We start from the raw sequence: 24,211 nt of genomic DNA, 5'->3' as shown, positions 1-24,211 counted from the left end.
CATGCCTGGCATAATAATTAAAAAGCTAAATATTTAGGAAACATTACAGGGTCGACGGAAACTAAAATTATCTTTTATGTAACCTAACTAGACATTAGACCACCTATTTTGCTTTAATTTTATACATACTTATATACGTAAATTTAATCATAATTGTGATTTATTGCCTTTGATAAAATAATTTAGAATTTTTAATATTAACCATTTTATACAACCCTCCCTGTCCCTAGGGGGCGACTCAAGTGTCATTCTATTGGGAAATGTAGTTCCGTGCCTCAAAACACCGCTTTGGCCCCATTGAAAACCACATGTCAAAAAACTACAAAGAAGAGTTGTGAACCGTACTTCCGTTGTGCATCAGGTTTGTATGGATTCGTCCAGAACAAAACGTCCAGGCTGCGATTTTGATTATATGTGGCGAATTGCAGCTGCATTAAAATAAAGTTTAGGCGTGCGGTCGGTGCTTTAACTAATCCAGGCAAGCTGTAAAAGAGTCTAATGTAATTTTTTATTATTTTGGCTGAATGAATGACGGATGTTAGAGTACAGACAGATGCGACGGAGCATCAGGCGCTCAGATTTTAGTAACGAGATCAGGGTGGTTGTTTATGTCGCAACACAATAAACCAGATCAGTGTAGATAGCGAGTTTATGGAAATAAAAATATATTTGAATGTGACTAGTAGAGGGATGAGTCTACTAGAGAGTAATTGTTTATTGTCTTTTAAAAGGCATTCTAGTCTTTTCCTCCTTTTTTAAAAATAAAAACAAAACAACTTCACACACAGCTCGCTGTCACACCGTTGGCAGAACATTTTCAGTGTTGGCATTTGAATGTGGAATTGGATAGAGCTGCTGATGTTGTAGTCTATGGAAAGATTACTTTAATTTCTCGGCTTCTTTGTTTTCAGCAGAAGATGCCCAAGGAATCTGACGAGTCCTCCAAGGAGGAGCAGAGCAAGATTGACAAGGATGGGACAGAAAACACTGTGGAAACATCGGAAGAGATGATCCGGAAGAGGATCGGAAGAAATACTCCCAGTCCTCACAGACTCACCCCTCAGTGTAAGGAGAGAATTGATTATTTCACTTAAGAAATATATGGCAGTTTTAACTCTAACAGTGTTAATGTTGCATTCAAACACTTATAGCCAGTCCACCCAGATTTGTGTCAGTGGAAGAGCTAATGGAGACAGCCAAAGGAGTCACTAATATGGCACTGGCCCATGAGATAGTGTTGAACAGTGCTTTTCAAGTCAAGCCTTATGAGCCAGGAGAGGGAAGGTAATAGACATTATAAATATTATCATGAGACTGTCATAATGTTATTCATTAGTCTAAACATATATTTGAAATGTTAATGTGTCAGTTTAAAACTCTGATTATAATGTATTGCAATGCAGTGGTTCTAAAGGGATGCATATTGTGGTCAAACATTCACATTGTTTGGTTTTTGCTCTACATTTTAAATGGTTTGATTTGAGAATGTTTTGCAATGATTTAACATATATTTCCTGTGTACTCAGTTTGGAGAAACAGGTCAAAGAAATAATGCACAAAGCATTTTGGGATTGCCTTGAGTCACAGCTGAATGATGACCCACCATCGTACAGCCATGCTATCACACTGGTTGGTGAAATTAAAGAGGTAAGGAAGGAATCCAGACCTACTCATGATCATATTTTGATATTAATTAAATTAATTACATTTGTTATTCTGTATAAATATATATTATAATATATATTCTGTGTACACACACATACACACATTTATATAGAATTAAAATGACAAATGACATTAAAACAAAAATAATAATGATATTATTAAATATTATAGTATTTTATATATGGGTATAGTTAGTATGCTAATTTTAAACACATACTTACATACTGTACATATGAATATATTTAATTCTTTCTTAACATATTTGTTCACATTAAGCAAACTAAAAATATTTGAAGGTGTTCATTAGTTCTCTGTCCCCCTGTTTTTCCAGACCCTGCTGACTTTTCTGTTGCCAGGACAGAGCAGACTGAGAGGGCAAATTGAAGAGGCTCTGGATCTCTCATTGATTCAGCAGGAGGCTGAGAACAGAGCTCTAGACATCAATAAAGTAGCCAAGTTCATAATTGACATGATGGGCACCTTTTGCGCACCCTGTCGTGATGAAGACATCAAACAGCTGCGTGAAATCACTGACATTGTGCCCCTTTTTAAGTAAGTCACTTAAACAGTTCAAGGTGAAGGTCACATGACTCCAACTCCAAATAAAATCATGTTTATTTGCAGGTCTATATTTGCAGTGCTGGACAAAATGAAAATCGATATGGCCAACTTTGCTGTGAGCAGCCTGCGACCTCACCTCTTACAGCAGTCGGTTGAATATGAGCGGAAGAAATTTCAGGACTTCCTAGAGAAACAACCCAGTAAGGAAAATCAATTACTTGTATAGTAATTATAACAAATCAATAAATGTTATGTTATGCAGGCATTAAAAAATGTGGATAAGCTTCATGTACTTTAGTAAATGCTGATCTCTTTAATTCAGTTATGTATTCATGTTTGCAGATGCTTTGGATTTCACACAGAAATGGCTCCAAGACACAGCAGATTATGTAACCGGTGGAGGAACGGAGGGTGGAGCAACATGCACACCAAATTCTGCTCAACTAGCTCTACACAATCATGCCTATTTACGCCTGTTAAAGTGGGACCATGATGCTGAGTCTTTTCCAGAGGTAACTTATTAGTTATTTATAACTTATATCTATTAATTTATTTAAAACAAATTGTAAATGCAATAATACAGCTCTTTTATGACAAGCATGTTTCTAATTTCACACTGAGGAAGGATTTGAGCCGAAACGTTTGTGTCTTTTCCCATCAGTAATGAATGTAAAATAAAAGAAAAAAGAAGATTGTTCTCGTGAGTGCGGATCATAATTTCCTATACTAAGTAACTCAACAGATTGACGCACCAAAATAAAAAGATCAAGTAACGCAAGAGCGCAGTGCAAACGACGTTGTCTAATTTCTGAATTAAAATAATTTTTTTGTGGAAAAAATCATTTAGATATTTTTTGACAGGCATATGTCCAAACTATCTTGATACAACTGTCCTGATATCATAATGAAGAATTTTAACAATTAATGATATTTTTTTTTGTGACCGTAAAGGTATTTATAATGTTACAAAAGACAAAATTTCTATTTCAAATAAATGCAGTTCTTTTGAACTTCCTATGCATCACAAAATCCTGGAAAAATGTTCATGGATCATGCCAAATTGATTTAAGTAATACATTTACATATACAGTATACAGATACACAACACATCAGGCAAAACATTATGACCACTGACAGGTGAAGTGAATTACACTGATTATCTCTTCATCACGGCACCTGTTAGTAGGTGGAATATATTAGGAAGCAAGTGAACATTTTGTCCTCAAATTTGATGTGTTAGAAGCAGGAAAAATGGGCAAGCGTAAGGATTTGAGCGAGTTTGACAAGGGCCAAATTATGATGGCTAGAAGACTGGGTCAGAGCATCTCCAAAACTGCAGCTCTTGTGGGGTGTTCCCGGTCTGCAGTGGTCAGTATCTATCAAAAGTGGTCCAAGGAAGGAATAGTGGTGAACCGGCGACAGGGTCAAGGTCGGCCAAGGCTCATTGATGCACATGGGGAGCGAAGGCTGCCCCGTGTGGTCCGATCCAACAGACAAGCTACTGTAGCTCAAATTGCTCAAGAAGTTGATGCTGGTTCTGATGGAAAGGTGTCAGAATACACAGTGCATCGCAGTTTGTTGCGTATGGGGCTGCATAGCCGCAGACCAGTCAGGGTGCCCATGCTGACCCCTGTCCACCGCCGAAAGCGCCAACAGTGGGCATGTGAGCATTAGAACTGGACCACGGAGCAATGGAAGAGGGTGGCCTGGTCTGATGAATCACGTTTTCTTTTACATCACGTGGACGGCCGGGTGCGTGTGCGTCGCTTACCTGGGGAACACATGGCACCAGGGAACAGTGGTGACCCCTGTCCACTGCCGAAAGCGCCATCAGTGGGCATTGTGAGCATCAGAACTGGACCATGGAGCAATGGAAGAAGGTGACCTGGGGAACACATGGGAAGAGGGCAAGCCGGCGGAGGCAGTGTTGATGCCTTGGGCGATGTCTGCTGGAAAACCTTGGGTCCTGCCATCCATGTGGATGTTACTTTGACACATACCACCTACCTAAGCATTGTTGCAGTCCATGTACACCCTTTCATAGAAACGGCACCCTGCCACAAAGCAAAAATGGTTCAGGAATGGTTTGAGGAGCACAACAACGTGTTTGAGGTGTTGACTTGGCCTCCAAATTCCCCAGATCTCAATCCAATCGAGCATCTGTGGGATGTGCTGAACAAACAAGGCCAATCCATGGAGGCCCCACCTTGCAACTTAAAGGATCTGCTGCTAACATTTTGGTGCCAGATACCCAAGCACACCTTCAGGGGTCTTGTGGAGTCCATGCCTCAACGGGCCAGGGCTGTTTTGGCAGCAAAAATTTTTTGTGGACAGTCTAATTTGTCATTGACCCCAAAACTATTATTTTACCTTTTCCTCGATTTTTCTCCCTCCTGTGATCAAACAGACTCTTCTCATGGATCAGGGCAGATTTCAGGAGATGCAACAGGAGCTGGAGCAACTGGCACTGGTGGCATCAGTCCTGCTCATAGTCTATAACAGTGCTGGCGAGGCCATTTCTGGACTCCCAGGCCTCATGGAAAGACTGAAGAAAACCATTAAGATTCTGATAGCGGAGATGCACACTCTGTACGTTTAAAGATGAAATTACACTGTGTTTCTAATGCCTCACACTTCTGCAGACAAAACCATTGTACTTTTCCCTAATAGGTCCTTTAAAGCGGATGAAACCTTTGCTGCGGTTGCAGAGAAATTGTGTGTGGAGCTCAGAGGATGCTTGTCTCAGCATGGCTTTTCCCCATTTTCCTCAGATAGAGAGAACGCATTGAAAGGCCAAATCGTAGCTGCGAAGTCTGAGGACAACCCCATACGCAAGGTCATTGGTAAGCATGGTAGAACCCAAAAAGCAGTTGGATTCTATTTGGAAGTGAGGAACTCCAATCTAAAACTCTACTTTCTCTATCAGACTCACGAATCCAGATGTACCTTCTTGGCTTCCTGGAGTCAAGAGCCCACCGGAGCGCCCCGGCTCTCCCTGGAGGTCTGACACCCATCAGCAAAGAGTTAGAGGAGATTGCCGTTAAGCTGGGACGTTTGGTGACCTTCAACAAGCTAGTTTACTCTCCGTTCTACCACAAGATCCTCCAAGACATTCTGAAACAAGGGGAAAGTTTAGATGTGTAAACAAAACACCTGAATTACTTACCACTAGTTGTCCTGGCTTTCACATTCTGTAGCTATGTACAAATTAAAGTGTCGGTAAAATAGCTAATTAACCCCTCAAAGCTCACATGCTAGCACTAACATATTTAAGGGTTAACAGTCCTGACCTCCTCTCATTGCATTCTGTATCAGGGAATATTTATGGATGTGTCAAGAGCCTTGCAAATACTGTTATTGTTTGCAACAAAATATAAAAAGAATACTTGCATTTTACAAAAGATTGACTTCCAACAACATTGTAAGTAGTTTCAAACGTTTTCTGTTGTTGCCTGATCCCTTCCGCAAAGGTGTTATTGAGGTTTCTGGGTGTGAGGAAAAGGATGTACAGTACAGCATTAGACTGGTGCCTTAGTTTGTGACGTGCCACCCATATTTAAGTGCACAGTTTTCTCTTTACTGCTCATTTTAACCTACAGATTATTCCCATGTTGTTCCCACATTCATGGGACACCTGGAACACCAAGCACGGTCTTTTATAGAATTCTTGATTTAAAAAAAAAAAAAAAGTTTCTGTCAACACTGAGCATGTTTTACAGACGACACCTTCACCTCACAAGCAAATGTATTCACCAGCTGCACATCTGTTCTACTCTCATAGACTTCTAAAGTGTGTCTTTTCAATGCAGTATTAATGGTTATTTTAAACGGAATGCTGGCTTCCAATAAAAATGGTTAATGGAGGTGTGAAGAAAACACTGATTGGGTGTACTGTATTTTTTTTTTTTTTTCAACTTATGCAATTCACTTGGCATTATGTTACATTACATTATATTATACCTAGTTTCATCCATTTATATATTTGACATACATCAGTAGGTTTATTACATTATATTATTTTATAATTTTTTATGATTTATTATTGTAATATTAGATTTATTACTATCGGTATTAAATAAATACAGTTTATTCTGGAAATTTTCAGACATACATATAGACAGGAGAGAGCAAATTAAATTTTTATATGTATATAATACACCAGTTATTGTAATATTTGATTTAAATGTACTAATACTAAAACATTTTCAGTTATATCAAAATAGTTATACATTACTGGAAACCAACGGTTTAAGATATTGCAAAATATTTAATTATTATATGTAGAAATATATGTTTTTATATTTTATAGATTTTTTTTAATTGGCATATGCAAATATAAATTTTTTATAATATTTATACATTATATTACGACATTTATATTTATTTTTTATATACCTATGCATTGTCAAAAACACCTTACGGACTGCATATCCCCACCAGACGGGGCCGCTATACAACAGAACTGCGTCCTGCTTCCGTGGGCGTTTCATGTTGTGTGCGGTTAGTCTCCAGTCCTGTTCACGGCAGTAAAGCTGCGCAGCAGTTCTGACTCACCGCACTCAAACTAGGAAGAAGCAGCGCGAGCTCAGCTGAGAGAGCTCGAGCGAGTTGATCTGACAGAGTTTGTCCGTCGCCGTCAGGAGGAAACAAACCAGGGGGACTTAAGCGTCCTCGACATGACGACAAAAACCTCCCTTGACCGAAACGGATATCCTTAGCTCTACGCTGGACCCTGTTAGTTTCCCGTTGATGGCTTAGCAGGCGAGTTATGCGCAGTTGAAAATGAGGGAGCTTGTTTTTTCTCCCTCGTCGTCCAGCGAGAGGACAAGATGGCAGCGCGACCGCGTCGAGCATGTAGTGGGTGCGAATTAAACCCGAACATGTTCACAAAAGACCCGCAGTCTGACCACAGCTGCTGTCTGTGAAGGTAAGGAAGATTTTAACGAGTTGTAAATGCATACATACGTGTCTAATAGTCAATAGTAAAGATATCAAATCAGCCTCGACTTCGGAGTTGTGATCTCGAGCGCGTAGTTGTTGCGAAAAAAAGTTGCCATGCCACACCAAAAACTTGAAAGCAATGTTTCGCAGGGGTTGGTAATGTGTTTTGGTAGCTGTTGAGGTTCTGGGTTTAATAATAAAAAAATAAATGAAATAAAACAAACTTTTTTTTTTGCCCCACAACTTTTAATCTTTAAATGTTCGCGAAGACTTGCTGGTAACCAGCCAAACCCATAATGTTTCCCTAAATCCTGTTGCTTAAAAGCATGACATAAAGAAGTTCAGTTGATGTATTTAAGCGTTAATCATTTAAGTTGTTAGTATTCGTGCATGTGATTTGTAGGTTGAGTGAGTTTTCCCGGATGAACTCGCCAGTTGTTGATCTTGCACTATAATCAAGCGACATGTTGCTCAATCCTCCTAAAATGCACAGGCCTGGTTATCTGTTAGCAGCTGACTACTTCTTTCTTCTGTGACTTGACGGTGTGCTGGTAAGACTCAGCAAAAGTATTACCTAAAAATATCTTATGTAAAACGCAAGTTGCATTTCCTGTCTACACATTGAAATATAATCCCTCATACATTTCCTGTAGAAATGTTCTCAGAAAAGATTTTTAAACGGTTCTTTAATATTATAACTGATTATTTCATGTATATTTTTGGCAGGGAAAGTTTTGTTCATTCCGGAACTTCATTTAGCTTCCTACTCTTATGGAAAAGCTGGAAATATTATGGAATTTCCAGACCTGATTATGGTCAGCTGTAAAATTTATTTGGTTATTTATTTTTATTTATTTATTTATTTTGTAATATGCCAAAGAGCAAGGCAAGAAAAGTGTTGAAATTTTATAATACATGAATTACAGCATAATGAAACATAGAGGAACATAAGTTCATCATTGTTATTATTGCATTATATTATGTTTTAGCACATTATTTAATTACTCTATTCAAATGCCAGTTATTTTTATAATGTATTAAATATAGTTTTATCTACTTGTTCTGTTTACGTTAAAATTATTTATTATATTGATATTATTTTGTGAAATATTATTTTGTTATGAATTAATATTATAATGATTTTATTTAGTTTTAAATCAAATTCAATTTAATTACTAGTTACAAGTTACATTACGTTTAGAAATATGAAAATATTTTATAATAATATGTGTGTGTGTGTGTGTGTGTGTGTGTGTAATTTTTTGTGCATTTTATATGTAATGTGTGTGTGTGACTTGAAAAAGAATCATGGAATTATGGAATTTCATTTCAACCCTATTTCAATATGAAAAAGAATACTCCAAAGAAATGTTGTTGTAGTTTTATAAAACATGTATTACAACAATGAAACGGGAGTATTATAAGTTCCTCATTGATATTACTATCACTTTTCATCACTGGGAAATAGGGCTGCAACAAGCGATTATTTTTGTAATCGATTAATCTAACGGTTATTAGACCGATTAATCGACTAATCATCGACTATTTCGCTGATTAATCAGTAGACATTTATTGATTATTCAGCTTTTGCAATTAGTTAAAATATTGAGTTATACATTTTCTAACAAATTAAGGTAATCACTTCAGCTTTTGAAAGTCATATTATGTAATTACAGTTATACAATTAATTAATTTATACAAATAAATGTATTTGGCACACAAAATGAGATGGCAGATAAACTCTCTTATTCACCATTTAATTAGCTATATGAAAAAGTAGCTGAATGACACATCATTCTGCCTAAAATCTCTTTTTGTAAGTCATATGGATAAGAAACAAAATAAAGGTTAAGTGATAAGACGTTTTATTTTTGGATAAACTAATATTCACAACATAATCTCTCTTAAAATACCTTATAGGGTTATGATAATCAAAACAGTCCTGAGCTAGATCAAGCTTTGATCTCTGCAAACCAAACTATAACTTTAATGAAACTTTTTTTCCCCCACTAATAAAAATATTTTATCGTTAGCTAGCTCCACACTGGAGAGCTGATTTATAACAGAAAATCAAGTTGTAATTCTAACGGAAAGCGACACCGACTCTGGCAAACGATTATTTTGATAATCGATTAAGCCAACGTTTATTTAAACCGATTAATCGACTAATCGTCGATTATTTCGCTGATTAATCAGTAGACATTTATTGATTATTCAGCTTTTGCAATTAGTTAAAATATTGAGTTATACATTTTCTAACAAATTAAGGTAATCACTTCAGCTTTTGAAAGTCATATTATGTAATTACAGTTATACAATTAATTAATTTATACAAATAAATGTATTTGGCACACAAAATGAGATGGCAGATAAACTCTCTTATTCACCATTTAATTAGCTATATGAAAAAGTAGCTGAATGACACATCATTCTGCCTAAAATCTCTTTTTGTAAGTCATATGGATAAGAAACAAAATAAAGGTTAAGTGATAAGACGTTTTATTTTTGGATAAACTAATATTCACAACATAATCTCTCTTAAAATACCTTATAGGGTTATGATAATCAAAACAGTCCTGAGCTAGATCAAGCTTTGATCTCTGCAAACCAAACTATAACTTTAATGAAATGTTTTTTTCCCCACTAATAAAAAGATTTTATCATTTGCTAGCTCCACACTGGAGAGCTGCTTTATAACAGAAAATCAAGTTGTAATTCTAACTGAAAGCAACACTGACTCTGGTTTTTCATGGTTAATAATACTGTAAAGCTGCTTGATTTAAGGCTATCTATTGCTTAAAGTACTATATAAATAAACGTAACGTGACTGGACTTTACTGGAGTACTGAACTGCAGCGCTTGTGCAAACATCCACATCGCTGTAATCAGATGCGTTTTAAACTGCTGCTTTCTCACCTCTGTCAGTTTTTGATGTGTTTATTTTGTTATTGAGAGGAAAGCGCGCAGTATATATTTACATATTCATCCAAACGCCGCTCAGCAGCCTCAGGTTTGGCTGCGTTTGCTCAGTCTTCTCTTGAATTGCATCAGGAGAGCTGAATTACAGTCTTGCGCTACGGTGCCACACTGGTCAAACCACGTTATTGCAGGCTCTTACATTAGGTCATATGAGATCAAACAACTAACAAAAATATTTGTCTACAATTTTTTTTATTGTTGATAATGTCGACTAATCGTTTCAGCCCTACTGGGAAAATATATGCCTGTCAATTCAGTAAAGTTTACTTCCCAATCAGTTCCTGCCGTTAAACTTTTATAGCCCAAGCAGTTGCAGTATCAACAGGTGTTTTTCCTGTGCCATCTCTCGCCTAACCCAATTAGGTCTTGACATGGAAAAAGGTCAGTTGCCACCTGCTTATAGCAGAAGGCAGTGGCGTTTGAAAACAGTAGAGAGACATGTAACCCTAAACCTTTGCTGGTGCCTCCTTGCTACTGGGGTATTACGCTTCTATAGGACAGGCCTCGTAAAAACACTCCTCCAGATGGGACTGTCCTTTTAAAGCTGTTGAGTCAGTCTCTGATTGCAAACCTAGATGTTGTTTACACATTCAGGAATATAGACCTAATTGAAACAGAAACGCATGATTTAAACCTGGAGTTTGGTGTGGTAGTGTGAATGAATGAGGCCTTATATAACGGCCCTGGAAGTGAATCCATTAGATGTGCATTCTCCATTAAACGACGTGGTATGTTTGCACCCCCTTTGTTTTATAACCTCTAAGTGTTAGCTGGCTTATAAGTGTATGAGAGAGTTAGTATGTTGGTGTGTAAGAGCCACACCTGTCCTCGTGTCTGAACTTGTGCCATATGTTGTGCCAGCATAAGTAGTCTGTCTCCCACGAAACTAAGACAGCTAATCCCCATTGGTCACTTGTCTGTCTGAATCTGCTAATATGATATCACTGGTTTTATTGTACACGAGGGCTGAACGATTTATCAAAACAAAAATCAAAATCGCTATTTGGCTTATTAATCAAATTGCAAAGGCTGAAATTTATTTAAATAAATATATGTGCGTGTTTTAGAGTGAAGTGTTCATTTATACACAAGCAGATCATAACAGTGTTTTTAGTGTCTCGGTTCAGAATTACTACTTTACACAATCTGTGTAAAGTAGCTTTGATTGCTGCAATTGCTTTGATTATAACGTGCATTTGAAATGCAACACTCACCAAACATTTCAACTTTTTTTTTAATGAGAAGTTTAGAAACCTATTGCCAAAAGGCAAGAACCTTTTTTCTAAAGCAAAACCTCAGTTGTTCAGTGTTTAAAAATGAAGAAATGAAGGCATAAATATTAGTGTTGCAATTTGACAGTTTTGCAGTAAAATAAATTACTGTAATTTTAACTAAATATGTTTTATTTTGCAGTAAAATAGTAATATATCATATTTTTGCCTATTTTAATCATTTAATGTTTATATTATTTAATAATAATTATTATTATTATTTAATTTAATAATTATAATTATTATCATATTTATTTATATCATATTATTTATTTATTATATATTTATGTTGACACATAATCATACAACTTTTGGCCAAATTGTGAAGCCCTACAAACAAGCACAGTAATTATAGAGCTCTTTAAAAAAAATATCACATTTTATAAATCACAGTTGTATTTGCAGTTTCTTTTTTCTTTTCTTTTTTTTAAATTTTTTTTATGTGCAGCCCCATGGTACACTTAAAATGCTTTTTAAGCTTTATAAACTTTCCCTTCAGGAGTTAGTGAGATCTTCTTTGTTATTTGCCCTGTATTTAACATGTAATTAATTCAACAAGCGATCTTGCTTGTTTTGAATCTTTTATAATAGCAGGAAGTTTTGTTTTGATGATTATGACTGTATAAAAATGTAAACAGCATCAAGGAAATGACTAACACAAGCTAACACTTTTCTTCCCCTCTGTCCTTTTATAGGTATGGCCTCACAGGTTACGGTCTGCCCACCACATGTTTATCAACCCCAGACAAGTGCCTTTTGCAGAGCGAAGAAAATCGATCCCAGCAGCTGTGTTTACCATGAGAAGACCCCTCGCACTTATGTGGTCGGTGTGAATCTAGGCATTGCGCACCCTACGGATATTATACCTTTATCGAGAATCGAAGCTTTAACCAGCGAGAAACCCTGCGCCGCATGGGACATCTCGAAACAGACTGAAACAGCTCCACAGGAGCTCCTTGGAAGGGCTTCCTCGCCATACAAACGTGTGGCATCGGAGGGCGACCTTCAGTATTTCTCCAGAGCGGCCGCGGCAGTTGAAGAAGAAAGTGGAGACAGTGGCCAAAACAGCCAAAGTAGTAGTAGAAGCAGTGGCGGTGCTCCGGAAGGGGCGGAGAGAATCGAGAGGAACGGTGGTTTGAATTCGTTTGACAGAACCCAAAGATGTGGGTTTAAATGCAAAGGGGCTGAGCTTGAGAACGGCAAGAGCATCATGCAGATAGTAGAGGAGCATTCGACTCTACCTGCCATGTTGCAAACAAACGTTGGGAGCACCACCGTGGTAGGCGTGGCCCCGCCCGAGCAGAATGGAACCGGGACGAGAGCTGTGAATGGGACAGTCGATGGCGACTATCAGTTAGTCCAACATGAAGTGCTGTGCTCCATGAAGCACACCTACGAAGTGTTGGAGTTCTTGGGACGTGGTACGTTCGGTCAGGTGGTCAAATGTTGGAAGCGAGGCACCAATGAGATCATGGCAGTGAAGATACTGAAGAACCACCCATCGTATGCCCGCCAGGGCCAGATCGAGGTGAGCATCCTGGCCCGACTTAGCGGGGAGAACGCAGAGGAGCATAACCTGGTGAGGGCTTTTGAGTGCTTCCAGCACAGAAACCACACCTGTCTGGTGTTCGAAATGCTGGAGCAGAACCTGTACGACTTCCTCAAGCAGAACAAGTTCAGTCCGTTGCCACTGAAGGTGATTAGGCCCGTTCTGCAACAGGTGGCCACGGCGCTTAGGAAGCTCAAAAGCTTGGGCCTGATCCATGCCGATCTTAAACCAGAGAACATTATGCTGGTAGATCCTGTGAGGCAGCCCTTCCGTGTGAAAGTGATTGACTTTGGCTCTGCCAGCCATGTCTCCAAAGCTGTGTGTTCGACGTACCTGCAGTCTCGCTACTATAGGTAAGCTGTGTTTTTTTGTTTCCTTTTATTAGGCTGACTACTTGTCATTAGGGATGCACCGAATGTTCGGCAACCGAAGTTATTCGGCTGAAAATGGCAAAAAAATCTCTTTCGGTGTTTGGCCGAATAAGCGAAAAGGCAGAATAATATGTACAGAACAATGACGCGATCAAGTAGAGGCACGCACTAATGCAGCAAACATGTCGGCAGCGTGAAAGTATTTAAATCTATCAGAGAAAGACACAGAAATCATTACAAGCACGAAGCACCAACAGCGAGAGACTGTTTAGTGCTGCATCACATGTCTCCGATGAGAAGAAGAGGTGGCTGATGCTGGTGGTTAGGCTACTGAATGATGATTGAAATCGCGAAATGGCCTCAAACGATTAGTAAATAAACTGCAGAATGTTATATTTTCTAATGCACGCACTAATTGCATGTATTCTGACAGGGCTGCACGAGCTCGCGGCGCCAAGGTTCAAAGTCCAAAGCACGAGGAAAATCTGAGCTAAAACTGTGTTACTCGTCAGTTGCTCAGTAACATTTTTGTGATTTATTTATTTATTTATTTTTTAAAGGCATGTGATACATGCGATAGGGTTGGGCCGATAGACGATGCCATCGTCCATCGCTGATGGCTGATAGACATCACGATGTTGAGCCGGCATCGTGATTCCCCCCCTTTTGAATGCACGGTCGCTTTTTAGTTTCACTATCACTTTCGAGATTCTTGATCCAACGTACTCTGTTTATACTATGGAGCGGCAGTACTTGCAACACATTTTACAAGATTATATGTTTGTCAGTGGTATTGGGGATCTGCAAATCATTCGCCATCGTCCTCAGTCATCTCTCCTTACACCGTGTCTACACCGGACGCGACAGCTGTCGTGTCGCGCCGCGCTGCATCAGCTAAAGACTGTCTACACTGGACGCAACAAAGCGACTGTTGAAAATCATTTGAAATTTGTGTCAGCACGTCATAAATAGAACGCGGCAGCAGTTTACTGTCAGGGATTTGTCGTGTCACTCTGCGCCGCATCCAGTGTAGACCGCATCACTGAGTTCTATTGACTGATCTATATATAATTAATCTCTATTATAGATCAGTGGTTCTATAGTATTTTGCCGCGGCGCTCGCATCCGGTGTAGACACGGTTTTAGGAATCATTAGTTGTTTTCCCTTATAAGGATTCACGCTTCGGGCACCCCCCTCTGCACCCGCCCACGCCGATGTCATCGTAGACATCGAAAATATTTTTAAATTGTTGTTTTGTAATTGATTTTTTTATTTGAAAAGCAGGATAAAAAGCATATTTTGGCTATTTAATTTATGCAATGGTGGAAAAAAAAGGCAAAATAGGCCTACATGGGGGAAAAAATGTGAAAAACCATGTTCTGTATTCGGCCTTCGGCCCAGTGTTTCATTTCGTTCGGCTTCGGCCAAGAATTTTCATTTCGGTGCATCCCTACTTGTCATGTCTCGGTTTAATCATAAATAGTCTTTTGGAATTTGTAGCAAGTATAAAGATATAATTTGTGGTGTTCGTTTTGAGGAAGTCAAACTGAGGAAGATTTACTTAAGCTGCACTTCCTGTCAGAACAATTATGTAATTCTGTCTATAGCTTTTGTCTAAAGTTTGATGGTAAGCTCTCTTTGTATCCACCATGGAGCAACACCCATACTAAATTTGTGTAATGATGAAAAAACGACGCATAAAGTTTTCGACTAGTTTGGTTCCCTCTTGTCTGCTTTTTTCCTAATGGGGTCAGTTCAGTCCGCGATGGCTGTACTTTGTGTCTCTGTGGTTGGCAGTTCTTTAGGAAGAATGTGGTTTGCTGAAGTGATTCATGGGACATGGAAGAACATGGAATCTTAAGTCTTAAATTAGAACATGCCTGATGTTTGTGTTTTAAATTCTCAAACTAAGTCAAACTTAATTAGTATTTTTTAACCCCAAAATTTCCTTTCATGCTTTCAGTCTATAGTATATTGTAATAAATGGATGATTCAGCCAAAAATTTAATCTCAACCTCATGTTGTTCCTAAAGGGGCGGTTACACTGCACTTTTCGTTCCATTGACTTCCATTCATACGCATGCGAATGCGTAAGACCGGAAACGCAAGCTCATGCGAAAAATTTAAGTGTATTATTATTAAATTACTTAATGTTGTTCGTTATTTTATATTTATATTTTCAGAATCATTTAAAATTAATTTTGCACACCTCAAGAACTTAATGACCTCAAGACCTTGGCGCGTGATGTCATATCCTGCTCCCGCCCATATTCGCAGCGGCATCTGAAAAAATTTAGCACGTTCAAAGTCTAGTGTGACCGCCCCTTAAGATGTATGACTTTCTTGCTTTTTAGAACACAAAGTACACAATACATTATGCATTATTATAATTTCAAAAAGTTCAAAAGATGTATATTTTTAATCCGCGAAGATGCATTAAAAGCTCAAAAGTGGCAGTAAAGACATTTATAATGTTCCAAAGTATTTCAAATTAAAGTCTTTCTTTTTAACTTTTTTTTTCATCAAAGAATAAGAAGAAATTGTATCACGGTTTTTTCAACATTAGAAAAATAAAATGTTTCTTCAGCAGCAAATCAACATATTCAGCATAAATCATCATAAATGATTTCTGAAGGATCATGTGACACTGACGGCTGGAGTAATGGCTGCTGAAAATTCAGCTTTGCCATCACTGGAATAAATTATGGTTTACATTATACTCGGATAGAAAATGGTTATTTTAAATGGTAATACTTATATAATATTTCACAAATGACTGTTTTTACTGTATTTTTCATTAAATAAACATTTTTTTTTTTTAAATAGAAAAAATCTTACAGACCACAAACTCTTGAATGGTAGTATATGTATTTTGAAGATTTTTTCAGCCGTTTTTGTCTGTTAGTGGGGTCCAAGACAACATTAAACTCAATAACTTTCACTGTGAGGTAGTGTTGTCAAAAGACCCTGTACTTCGGTATCAAGTCGGTACTAAAAAAATGAAAATGTTACGGTACCAGGTTTTTTTTAAGTACCGGTGGTACCGAGTACCCGGTCAACCCGGTTCTTGATGCGCTATCTTCATAAAAGCACTGAGACGTGGCGACATCAAAACGAGGAAACACACCAAACTAACAAAACACTTTAAAGACACCCAGATCAAATGAAAGAGTTCAAGCAGGTAAGTTTCATTTTAATTTTTAATATGTGTTTCCCATACATTGATTTATTTGAGGCGGCCCGCCACAATATCAGTGTCAAAGTCGAAACCCGGTGCGGGTGTTTTTATATCACTGTATTTCTGAAGGAAACGACTGTCTTCAGAAAATTATGGATGTCATTTTCATTTCATCTTGCCTGTAATGCCTGAGCAGCGTTTGTGAGCTGAGCGCTGCTTTGTGTACAGCGTTACCGGGGAAGCCTGATCTCTCGCGCTCTACAAGCGCCTCTTGCTGGCAGAAAATGAATTTGCATATATATGCCGCCACAAATAGAGTGCACGTTCTGGGGGAAACACTGCATATTATTCAATATTTTAATTTGAATGTCGGATTGAAATGAAAGCCATTATTAGAGTAGTTAATCGTTAGCATAAGCGCGGCTAATGCTAATATAATGAGCATATGAATAAAGTTTCTTTAACTATTTAAGAATGCTCCTATAACTTTTATTAGGGTAAAAAAAAAACAGGAGGACATGATGATATTTACTATTTTTACACACCAGAGGCTTTTAAATGAATTGTGAATCTAAAATATGTGTGTTAGAGAATGTACAAATGGTTAACATTGTTTGTGTCATATCAGTCAGAAGTTCTGGGCTTTTTTTTTTTTTTTTTTTTAAACTTAGTTGTTGTTCTTTGCTGAATAGCTCTAGGTTTTCAAAAGCCCTTTAAAATTAAATATGTACACATTTTGGATTAAATGAAAGTAGTCAACATTTTTAATTAGCATGTTTTTGTGTTTTGCTTTGGTACCGAAATTGGTACCAAGAACCGTGGATTTTCACTGGTATTGGTACCGAATACTGAAATTTTGGTACCGTGACAACGCTACTGTGAGGACAAAAACACTTTTCAAAACATGTAAAATAAGAAAATAGTTCAGGTTTGGAACAGTGTGTGGTTGAGTAAATCATTATTTAATTTTTTTGGTGAACGGTCCCTTTAAGACTTTTGTGCCACTGAAAGGCATACAAAATAGGTTTTGAACGTAATGTGACATTGCGGTGCGGAGTACAGTCTGTCTCTGTAAACTGTTTGTGGGGAAGCTATCAGCGAACAAGATCAAGAGAAGCTAGGCGCTAGTTTAAATAGGGCATTTGAACTCTTTGTACTTTGGCACTGCCACAGTTTGATGCCTGCAACTGCATGAACTCACAGCCCATGCAGGTGGCACATGTGAATGTGTCACTTTGCATGGGAATGAGATGAACTGAGGAACGTGTCTGTTGGTAATGCTGTCTTTGCACTCAAAAGAAGTGTGATAACAGATGTTTTTATAGAAGGTTATGAATCATCATTCACTCTCGCTTGTTCTTTTTTTTTTTTCTGGGATTTTGTTCATGACTCTTTACATAGTGTTCATGTTAAATCATTACATAAGTACTTTTACGTAATTTTACGAGTAATTTTAACAAACAACATGTACTTAGTGTGCAATTATTTTGAGTGGTTTGTAATAGTGCATTGTTTGCTATTGTAATTAATTAGTCACAAGTAATGTTTTTTTAACATTATCATTTTAAATATAAAGGGGTAATTTGTTAACATCTTCCCCTTTTATTTGTTGTGCTTTTGTTTTATAAAGTGCACGTTTTGTTCTATAAACAAACATAAGTGCTTATGGATAACTGAATTAGTGTTCAAGAAATTTGTTAAACCTAATTGTTAATTATTTCATCAAAATTTCATCAAAATATTCTTATATATTGCTATGTCTTTGCATGTCAGATATTGCTGTGTTTTTGATAAAAGCCCCACATTGTGGCCTATATCTGTAGCGTTCAGAACATGTTTGCATCCCAAAGTGGGGGAAAAGGGCATTGTGTGCTTCTGTTTTCCATTTGTCCCCTGTTTCTGTCGGCATGATCGATGCCGTAAGAATCCATAGCTTGTTCCCAGTACAGATCTAGCTCAGCTAAATTTAGGGTGGATCTCGTTGTGATCATGGACTCACTGTGGTATGTGAGGTTGTCATGACAAGTATTTATTTTTCGTACTTCGAGCAGGCTGCATTGAGCACGTACCCATGTGCCAGGAAGTGAAATTTTGCAGGTGTCGTGCAGTTGTTTTTATATTTCACACTGTTGTAGAACTAGTGTCTGTATGTTTGTGTCAAACATTTTCTCATTTTTATTAGGCTAATAGAAGAGTGATATTTTGAGTGGAACCTTGTAGTAGTTTAGTCTTTGATCAGACGATCTCATCTTCATTTAGCTGAAAACTGAAACCAAAAACCTTTGGTAATTAAATTTGTATATTTGGGTATGCTTCTGTATGCTGTTGATAAATTAAAGTTCTTTGCAAAAAGCTGCCTCTCGATATTTCAGCCAAATAAATTTGGCACTCTATCAACATTTTTGTTAGCAAAGTGCATCCATGCTCTTGACATGCTTACGTGTTGTAGCTTATCCACATTGTGCATGAAATAAGCAGGAAAAAAAGCATAATCTGAGAAGTGCTAATTTAAAGTCACTGTTTTGACCCTCCAAAACTATTTTGTCCGAAACTGATAAGTTCGGTTTTGAATTGGTCAAATTGGAAATCGGCAAATTGGATAATGTTGCAGAAAAGGATATCATGTAGTAATAGCGGTATCCCTAGTTGTAAGTCTGGTAATGTTCTAGTGGCCCTTTGTTAAAATAACCACTGTGGCCCATTAATAAATCACTGAGTTGCTTAGGTCAGTGTGTGTTGGGTTCCATGTAAAGTGAGGTACCTGCTTCAGTTTCAAGTTGCTACAGGAAAGGGTCATTAGGTGGCATGGATTTTGTTCTGGCCTCCTGAAGTGACTCATCCTGTTCCTGTTGTTTCCTTGACACACATACTGCCGTTGTTTGGCTGAATCATAGGATTCTTTCTACTCAACTCAAAAGTAGTTTGAAGTATCCAATAGCAGCTGCTTAAAAGTACATCCTTTCCATTAGGGCTGGGCAAAAAAATCGATTTTTCGATTAAAGGGGTCATATGATGCTGCTAAAAAGAACATTATTTTGTGTATTTGGTGTAATGAAATGTGTTTATGCGGTTTAAAGTAAAAAAAACACATTATTTTCCACATACTGTACATTATTGTTTCTCCTCTATGCCCCGCCTTTTTGAAACGCGTCGATTTTTACAAAACTAATCGGTCTGAAAAGCGAGGTGTGCTCTGATTGGCCAGATATCCAATGCGTTGTGATTGGCCGAATACCTCAAGCATGAGACGGAAATGTTACGCCCCTCACATACTGCTGATGCCGTGTCCAGCCGGAGCGACGAGGCATAAACATTAAAACCCATTACAAACAAGGCATTTGTTGCATCCAGTGGGGACATAAATACGGATCCGATTAATCGATGGAATAATCTGTAGAATACTCGATTACTAAAATAATCGATAGCTACAGCCCTACTGATGTTTACTGTTAATTTTTTTGAAATATCAATAGCATTTGTATTAAAACTATATTCACTGAATGTAATCAAAAAATTAAGAATCGAATCGAGAGCTTGCGAATCATCTGAATCGATACCCCAGCCCTACTTTCCATGTCTAAATGAATTTCTCTCACAGATTTAAGTGACGGGAATAAATTTGTAGTTTTGCAAAATTGATTGTGCTCAGATCAGCTCCAGGTTTCCCCATTTAGCTCTGGGTTTTGAAACAGGCAGTTAACCACCAGAAGGATAATGGTATCAGAACATTGGAAACAGTGTTAAAACCCAGGAAAACCGATATACACAGGGCAGTTGCATAACAATCTGCTTGCATTTAACAGAAGGCCAAGTGACGGGACCCAAGTCTGGCTGGCCTCAATGGATTGTGTGTGCTGTTCAAATAACCAGCGGTCTGTACTCAGATTCCTGCATTATAAACCCTAAAGTTGGGCAGGTGAGAGAGTCCCTCCATGCGGTTTCTGGGTCCTTGGCTTTGCTGAATTTGCAAAATTTTGGAATGATAATTTGTTGCTTGTTTTTATGTGCAAAGGGAAAATTTTTGGTACTGCCTGAAAATGTCAACTTGTTTTTCCCGGATTTGCTGCCTTCAGTTTTTTTTGTCCTCAAGATAAACAAAACGGTAGCTGTGCCTAATTTTAGCCGTTTTCGTTGTTTTTCATATCCTGTATTGTGCATTTTAGCAGTTTATTTCATACCTAGAGAAGTGTGAAAGACATTGGCCTTATTTTAAAATGCAGGCACTATCATATCTGTGCAGGCACACCCATTGAAACCAAATGACAGGTTTTGCCACCAGCCCATAATAAGCATTATGCAACACTTCTGTTTTTCTTTTTCTTTTTTTCTTCTCCCTTATGGGTCATACAGTTTAAAGTCCTTACACCACTGGCCTCTCCTCTGCTTTAATAAATCTGTTTTTGCTTCAGGAAGATGTGGAGTGAATCATTCCGCTAAAGTGCTTTCAAAATTGAGACTGACTTTGCCCAATGTCAACCATTTATTCTAATGCCATCACTTTTTTTTGCACGTTTTCCCACTTAGCTTGCTTGAAGCCTCACAGTAAACAAGAGTAATGGTTCGCAAATAATGCACAACTAAGTGCAACCTCCTGCACAGCATCTAAAAGCGTAAGTGGGCCAATGTATCATCACTAGAAGATGCAGTTGTGATTATTTTTCCCCTAAGTCTATGGTCTTCATGCATCCCTATGTATAATAAATATTGACCGAGACCCATGTTCATCTGTGGCCTGAGGAATGACCGTAAGTATGAACATCTGCTTTCTGTCGGTGTGTTTTAGATCGCGTGAATGCCTGGCCCCCATTTGGAGCGGACTTGTTCTCGCTTCAGATGAAGAAGATCTAATTGGCCAGATTCCTGGACTAATGAGCAACCTCAAGGGTTCGGTGGTATGGTGCACTTGGAAAGAGAGCGCACATCTAGTTGTTTGTGTATCCCAGGCCCTTTGATGCAGCATTCATGCATTGCAAACTCCTCACAGCGTTAGTGGGTTCGGTCAGGCTTTGTTTACTAGGTTTCGAAATGCTCTTTGACCTCCGACCAGATGGAAGTTACTAAACCCTGATGTGTCCGTCATGAATAGAGACACCTTGTTTTCATCCTGGGTGTTCATTCAGGTTGTGTTGTCACTTTTATAGAGAGCTTGATGGTCTGATCTTGACCCTTTAACATGACTGACTTTAGCATAGCCACATGACAAGCGCTGCCAATAGCATCACTTTAGAGTGTTTTTTCTTTTCTTTTTTCTTTTTTTTTAATCCTAATATCTTTTTCTCATTTTCTTTTTGGGGAGATGCACCAATATTAATTTTAGGGCTGCCACTAACGACTATTTTTATTTTGATTAATCTATCGACTAATTTATCGATTAGCTAATGTACATTACGCATTACAACAAAGGCCTGCAGAGGGCGCCAATGGCCTGATTATTTTTACACATTGCTGTGCGATCTTATACTTGTTTAATGACCAAGCACCATTTAATTCAAATGTCCACTTAATCTTTAATATTTTGCCATTTCTTTAGGACAGAAATGGTATAGCCACTGTAATTAAAAGAATATGTGGGCATCAAAATGTGTAAACTCAGAGTGAGGGTTTGAGCTTTTATTTTGAAACCGCGATGTATTCTCCTGCGTTTTATTTATAAAGTAGATTTATAAATTATTTACCTTACAAATCTGATGAAATGGCGCACGTTGCGTTTCCAGATGAACGTTATAATAAACCCAAACTCACAACAACATGCAGAGATGGAGTTTGAGATGCACCACATGTAAACGATAACGGTTCCTTTGGAACTACTATGAATGGAGCCGCTGTGTGACGCACCTACTTAACCTACACTCATGTAAATAATTAAAGCGCATATACTGTATTAGAACTGCATCGCATATAATTATTTAATTAAATCGTAGCGTTTGTCAATTCGCAATTATGCTTAATTATGATTTTTAAATGGGTTTAATATATCATGCAGCCTTGGGAAACAGTCTAATAATGTGTTTTATGGATTCTCGTCCGTGAAATGCGCCACTTCCGGTATTTTGCCAGTTAGTCGACGTGAGCAAAATGAAGTCGAGGATTTTTCAAAATTGAATAATCTTATAAAATCGACGAATCGCGACAGCCCTAATTAATTTCGTTATTTTTTTTATTTATTCATTTTTGTTTAAATTATAGCTAAATTAAAAGCTTGTTTTAAATGTTACAAGTCCATTTAGGATATCATAATTTACAATATGAATAATGGAGATTTGCCAAAGATTACATTTTAACCATTTTAACAGTGTCAATAAATTATTATTATTATTATTATTATTATTTTATTTTATTTATTTTTTATTTAGTGAATGCTGAATGATGTCAAAGGTAATTAAAGATCCAGTATCGGCCATTATAATTTAAAACATCTCTAAAATCAGTCAGTAAACACAAAGGTACTGATACATTTTGCATCCCTAGAGACTTTTGAAGGTAGTTCTGTCTAGAATGGCTTGATCGTTGTTTCAAACTCAATGCAACAAGATGCATGTAGGATCAATTTTGCTGTGTGCACATAGTGATGCGTCATGCAAATTGTCCATTGCTGGTTGCAATTAGGTCAGCGGCAAATCGAAATTGAAATCAGACCGACAAGGTTTATGTGTGGTGGTTGCCAGCTGTGTTTTAAGAGCCTGGAATCAGTTTGTGCGCTTTGATCCATTTGTCAGATCATCTTGATATGTCGTGGTCTGTATATCATCCGCTTGAGGATGAAACCTGATCACACGCCCCTTCCTGTAACAGCTTACCATTGCTGTTCGACATTTTGAATTGGGACAGTGTAGGTTACAGGTGTGAAGCCTTATACCTTCCTTAGAACCTGGAGTCTGTTTTACATGCCATCTGGTATAAGGTTCCCATTTCATCTGTAGAAGCTCCTGGCTTGCTTCCCAAACTTCAGGGCTTATGGCATCAAGAGTTTATGTGAGTGATTGCAGAGTCTCATATCACCTTAGTCATTTTAGATCCAGTCCTACTGAAAACCTTCGCATGAAAGGCTGTTTTTGTCTTTAGGAGTAAACTAAAAGAACACACTGAATCTGTGCCTACAGAATTCCACAAAGTTAAGTGGATTTGGAAAATTCTACAAACAGGGTTCGTTACACATTCTCTTATTGAAAATTGATTAATTTGAATTTGCTTTCAACTACCAATCAGAGAGCAGCACTCTCTGTTTAACACCATGTTAAAATTGTCCCGGAATCAGGACAGAGTAAAAAAAAACCTACAGATTCTCAGCCACATCATTGGACGTTAAGCAGTTAGAAGCCTTTAATGTAGCTTCATTCCTTAACTCAGTCTTCTCAAGAACATCTAAACCAAATCAATACCTAATAATATAGCTGTTCATGCTGTTGCTTCCTGAGATCATCAGGCCTTTTATAGAGGATTATATTCAGCTCTGTCTAATGCACATTGATTCCATTGAAGCCGGGCAGACTGTCTGCGTTTCTTAGCATTTCCGGCGGGAGCTGAAATGATGCAGCATTAAAAAGGCTTTGTTTATTGCTCTGGTGCCTCTGCCTCATAACGCTCCATGCAAACAACACTTCCGTCTCTGAAGAGTTTGAAAAAAAAAAAAAACAAGCTTAATTTTTTTTTTTTTTTTTTTTTTTTGGAACCTGTGTTACTTTTTTCAGGGTTTTT

General features: G+C 37.8%; 2 protein-coding genes across 8 annotated transcripts in view; both read left to right on the top strand.

The window, feature by feature from the left end:
• The first annotated feature begins 342 nt into the window (after positions 1–342).
• LOC107707491 (T-complex protein 11-like protein 1) lies at positions 343–6,102 on the top strand. 5 transcript variants are annotated; one of them, XM_016511533.1, is made up of 10 exons: positions 343–361; positions 915–1,065; positions 1,152–1,284; positions 1,527–1,647; positions 1,997–2,217; positions 2,290–2,426; positions 2,569–2,738; positions 4,634–4,815; positions 4,897–5,069; positions 5,153–6,102. In XM_016511533.1, exons 2-10 carry the CDS (start codon positions 918–920, stop codon positions 5,368–5,370), a joined length of 1,503 nt encoding a protein of 500 aa, XP_016367019.1. In that variant the 5' UTR covers positions 343–361; positions 915–917; the 3' UTR covers positions 5,371–6,102. The 5 variants fall into 5 exon arrangements, with proteins under 5 accessions (XP_016367019.1, XP_016367016.1, XP_016367015.1 ...); XM_016511530.1 differs by lacking the exon at positions 343–361 and adding an exon at positions 368–478; XM_016511529.1 differs by lacking the exon at positions 343–361 and adding an exon at positions 368–478 and having other exon boundaries at positions 912–1,065.
• An 891-nt stretch (positions 6,103–6,993) lies between these two features.
• The window catches only part of LOC107707490 (homeodomain-interacting protein kinase 3-like), a 54,811-nt gene continuing 37,593 nt past the window's right edge, over positions 6,994–24,211 (top strand). For all 3 annotated transcript variants that reach the window (XM_016511527.1, XM_016511528.1, XM_016511526.1), the window contains exons 1-2: positions 6,994–7,153; positions 12,113–13,319. In XM_016511527.1, coding sequence (XP_016367013.1) covers positions 12,115–13,319 — 1,205 coding nt within the window. In that variant the 5' untranslated portion in view covers positions 6,994–7,153; positions 12,113–12,114. The remainder of the gene's footprint in view (positions 7,154–12,112; positions 13,320–24,211) is intronic.

Source organism: Sinocyclocheilus rhinocerous, unplaced genomic scaffold (assembly GCF_001515625.1).
Source record: "Sinocyclocheilus rhinocerous isolate Xijiao unplaced genomic scaffold, SAMN03320098_v1.1 scaffold534, whole genome shotgun sequence".
NCBI classification, from domain to species: Eukaryota; Metazoa; Chordata; class Actinopteri; order Cypriniformes; family Cyprinidae; genus Sinocyclocheilus; species Sinocyclocheilus rhinocerous.
This window is presented reverse-complemented; position numbering and strand designations above follow the sequence as displayed.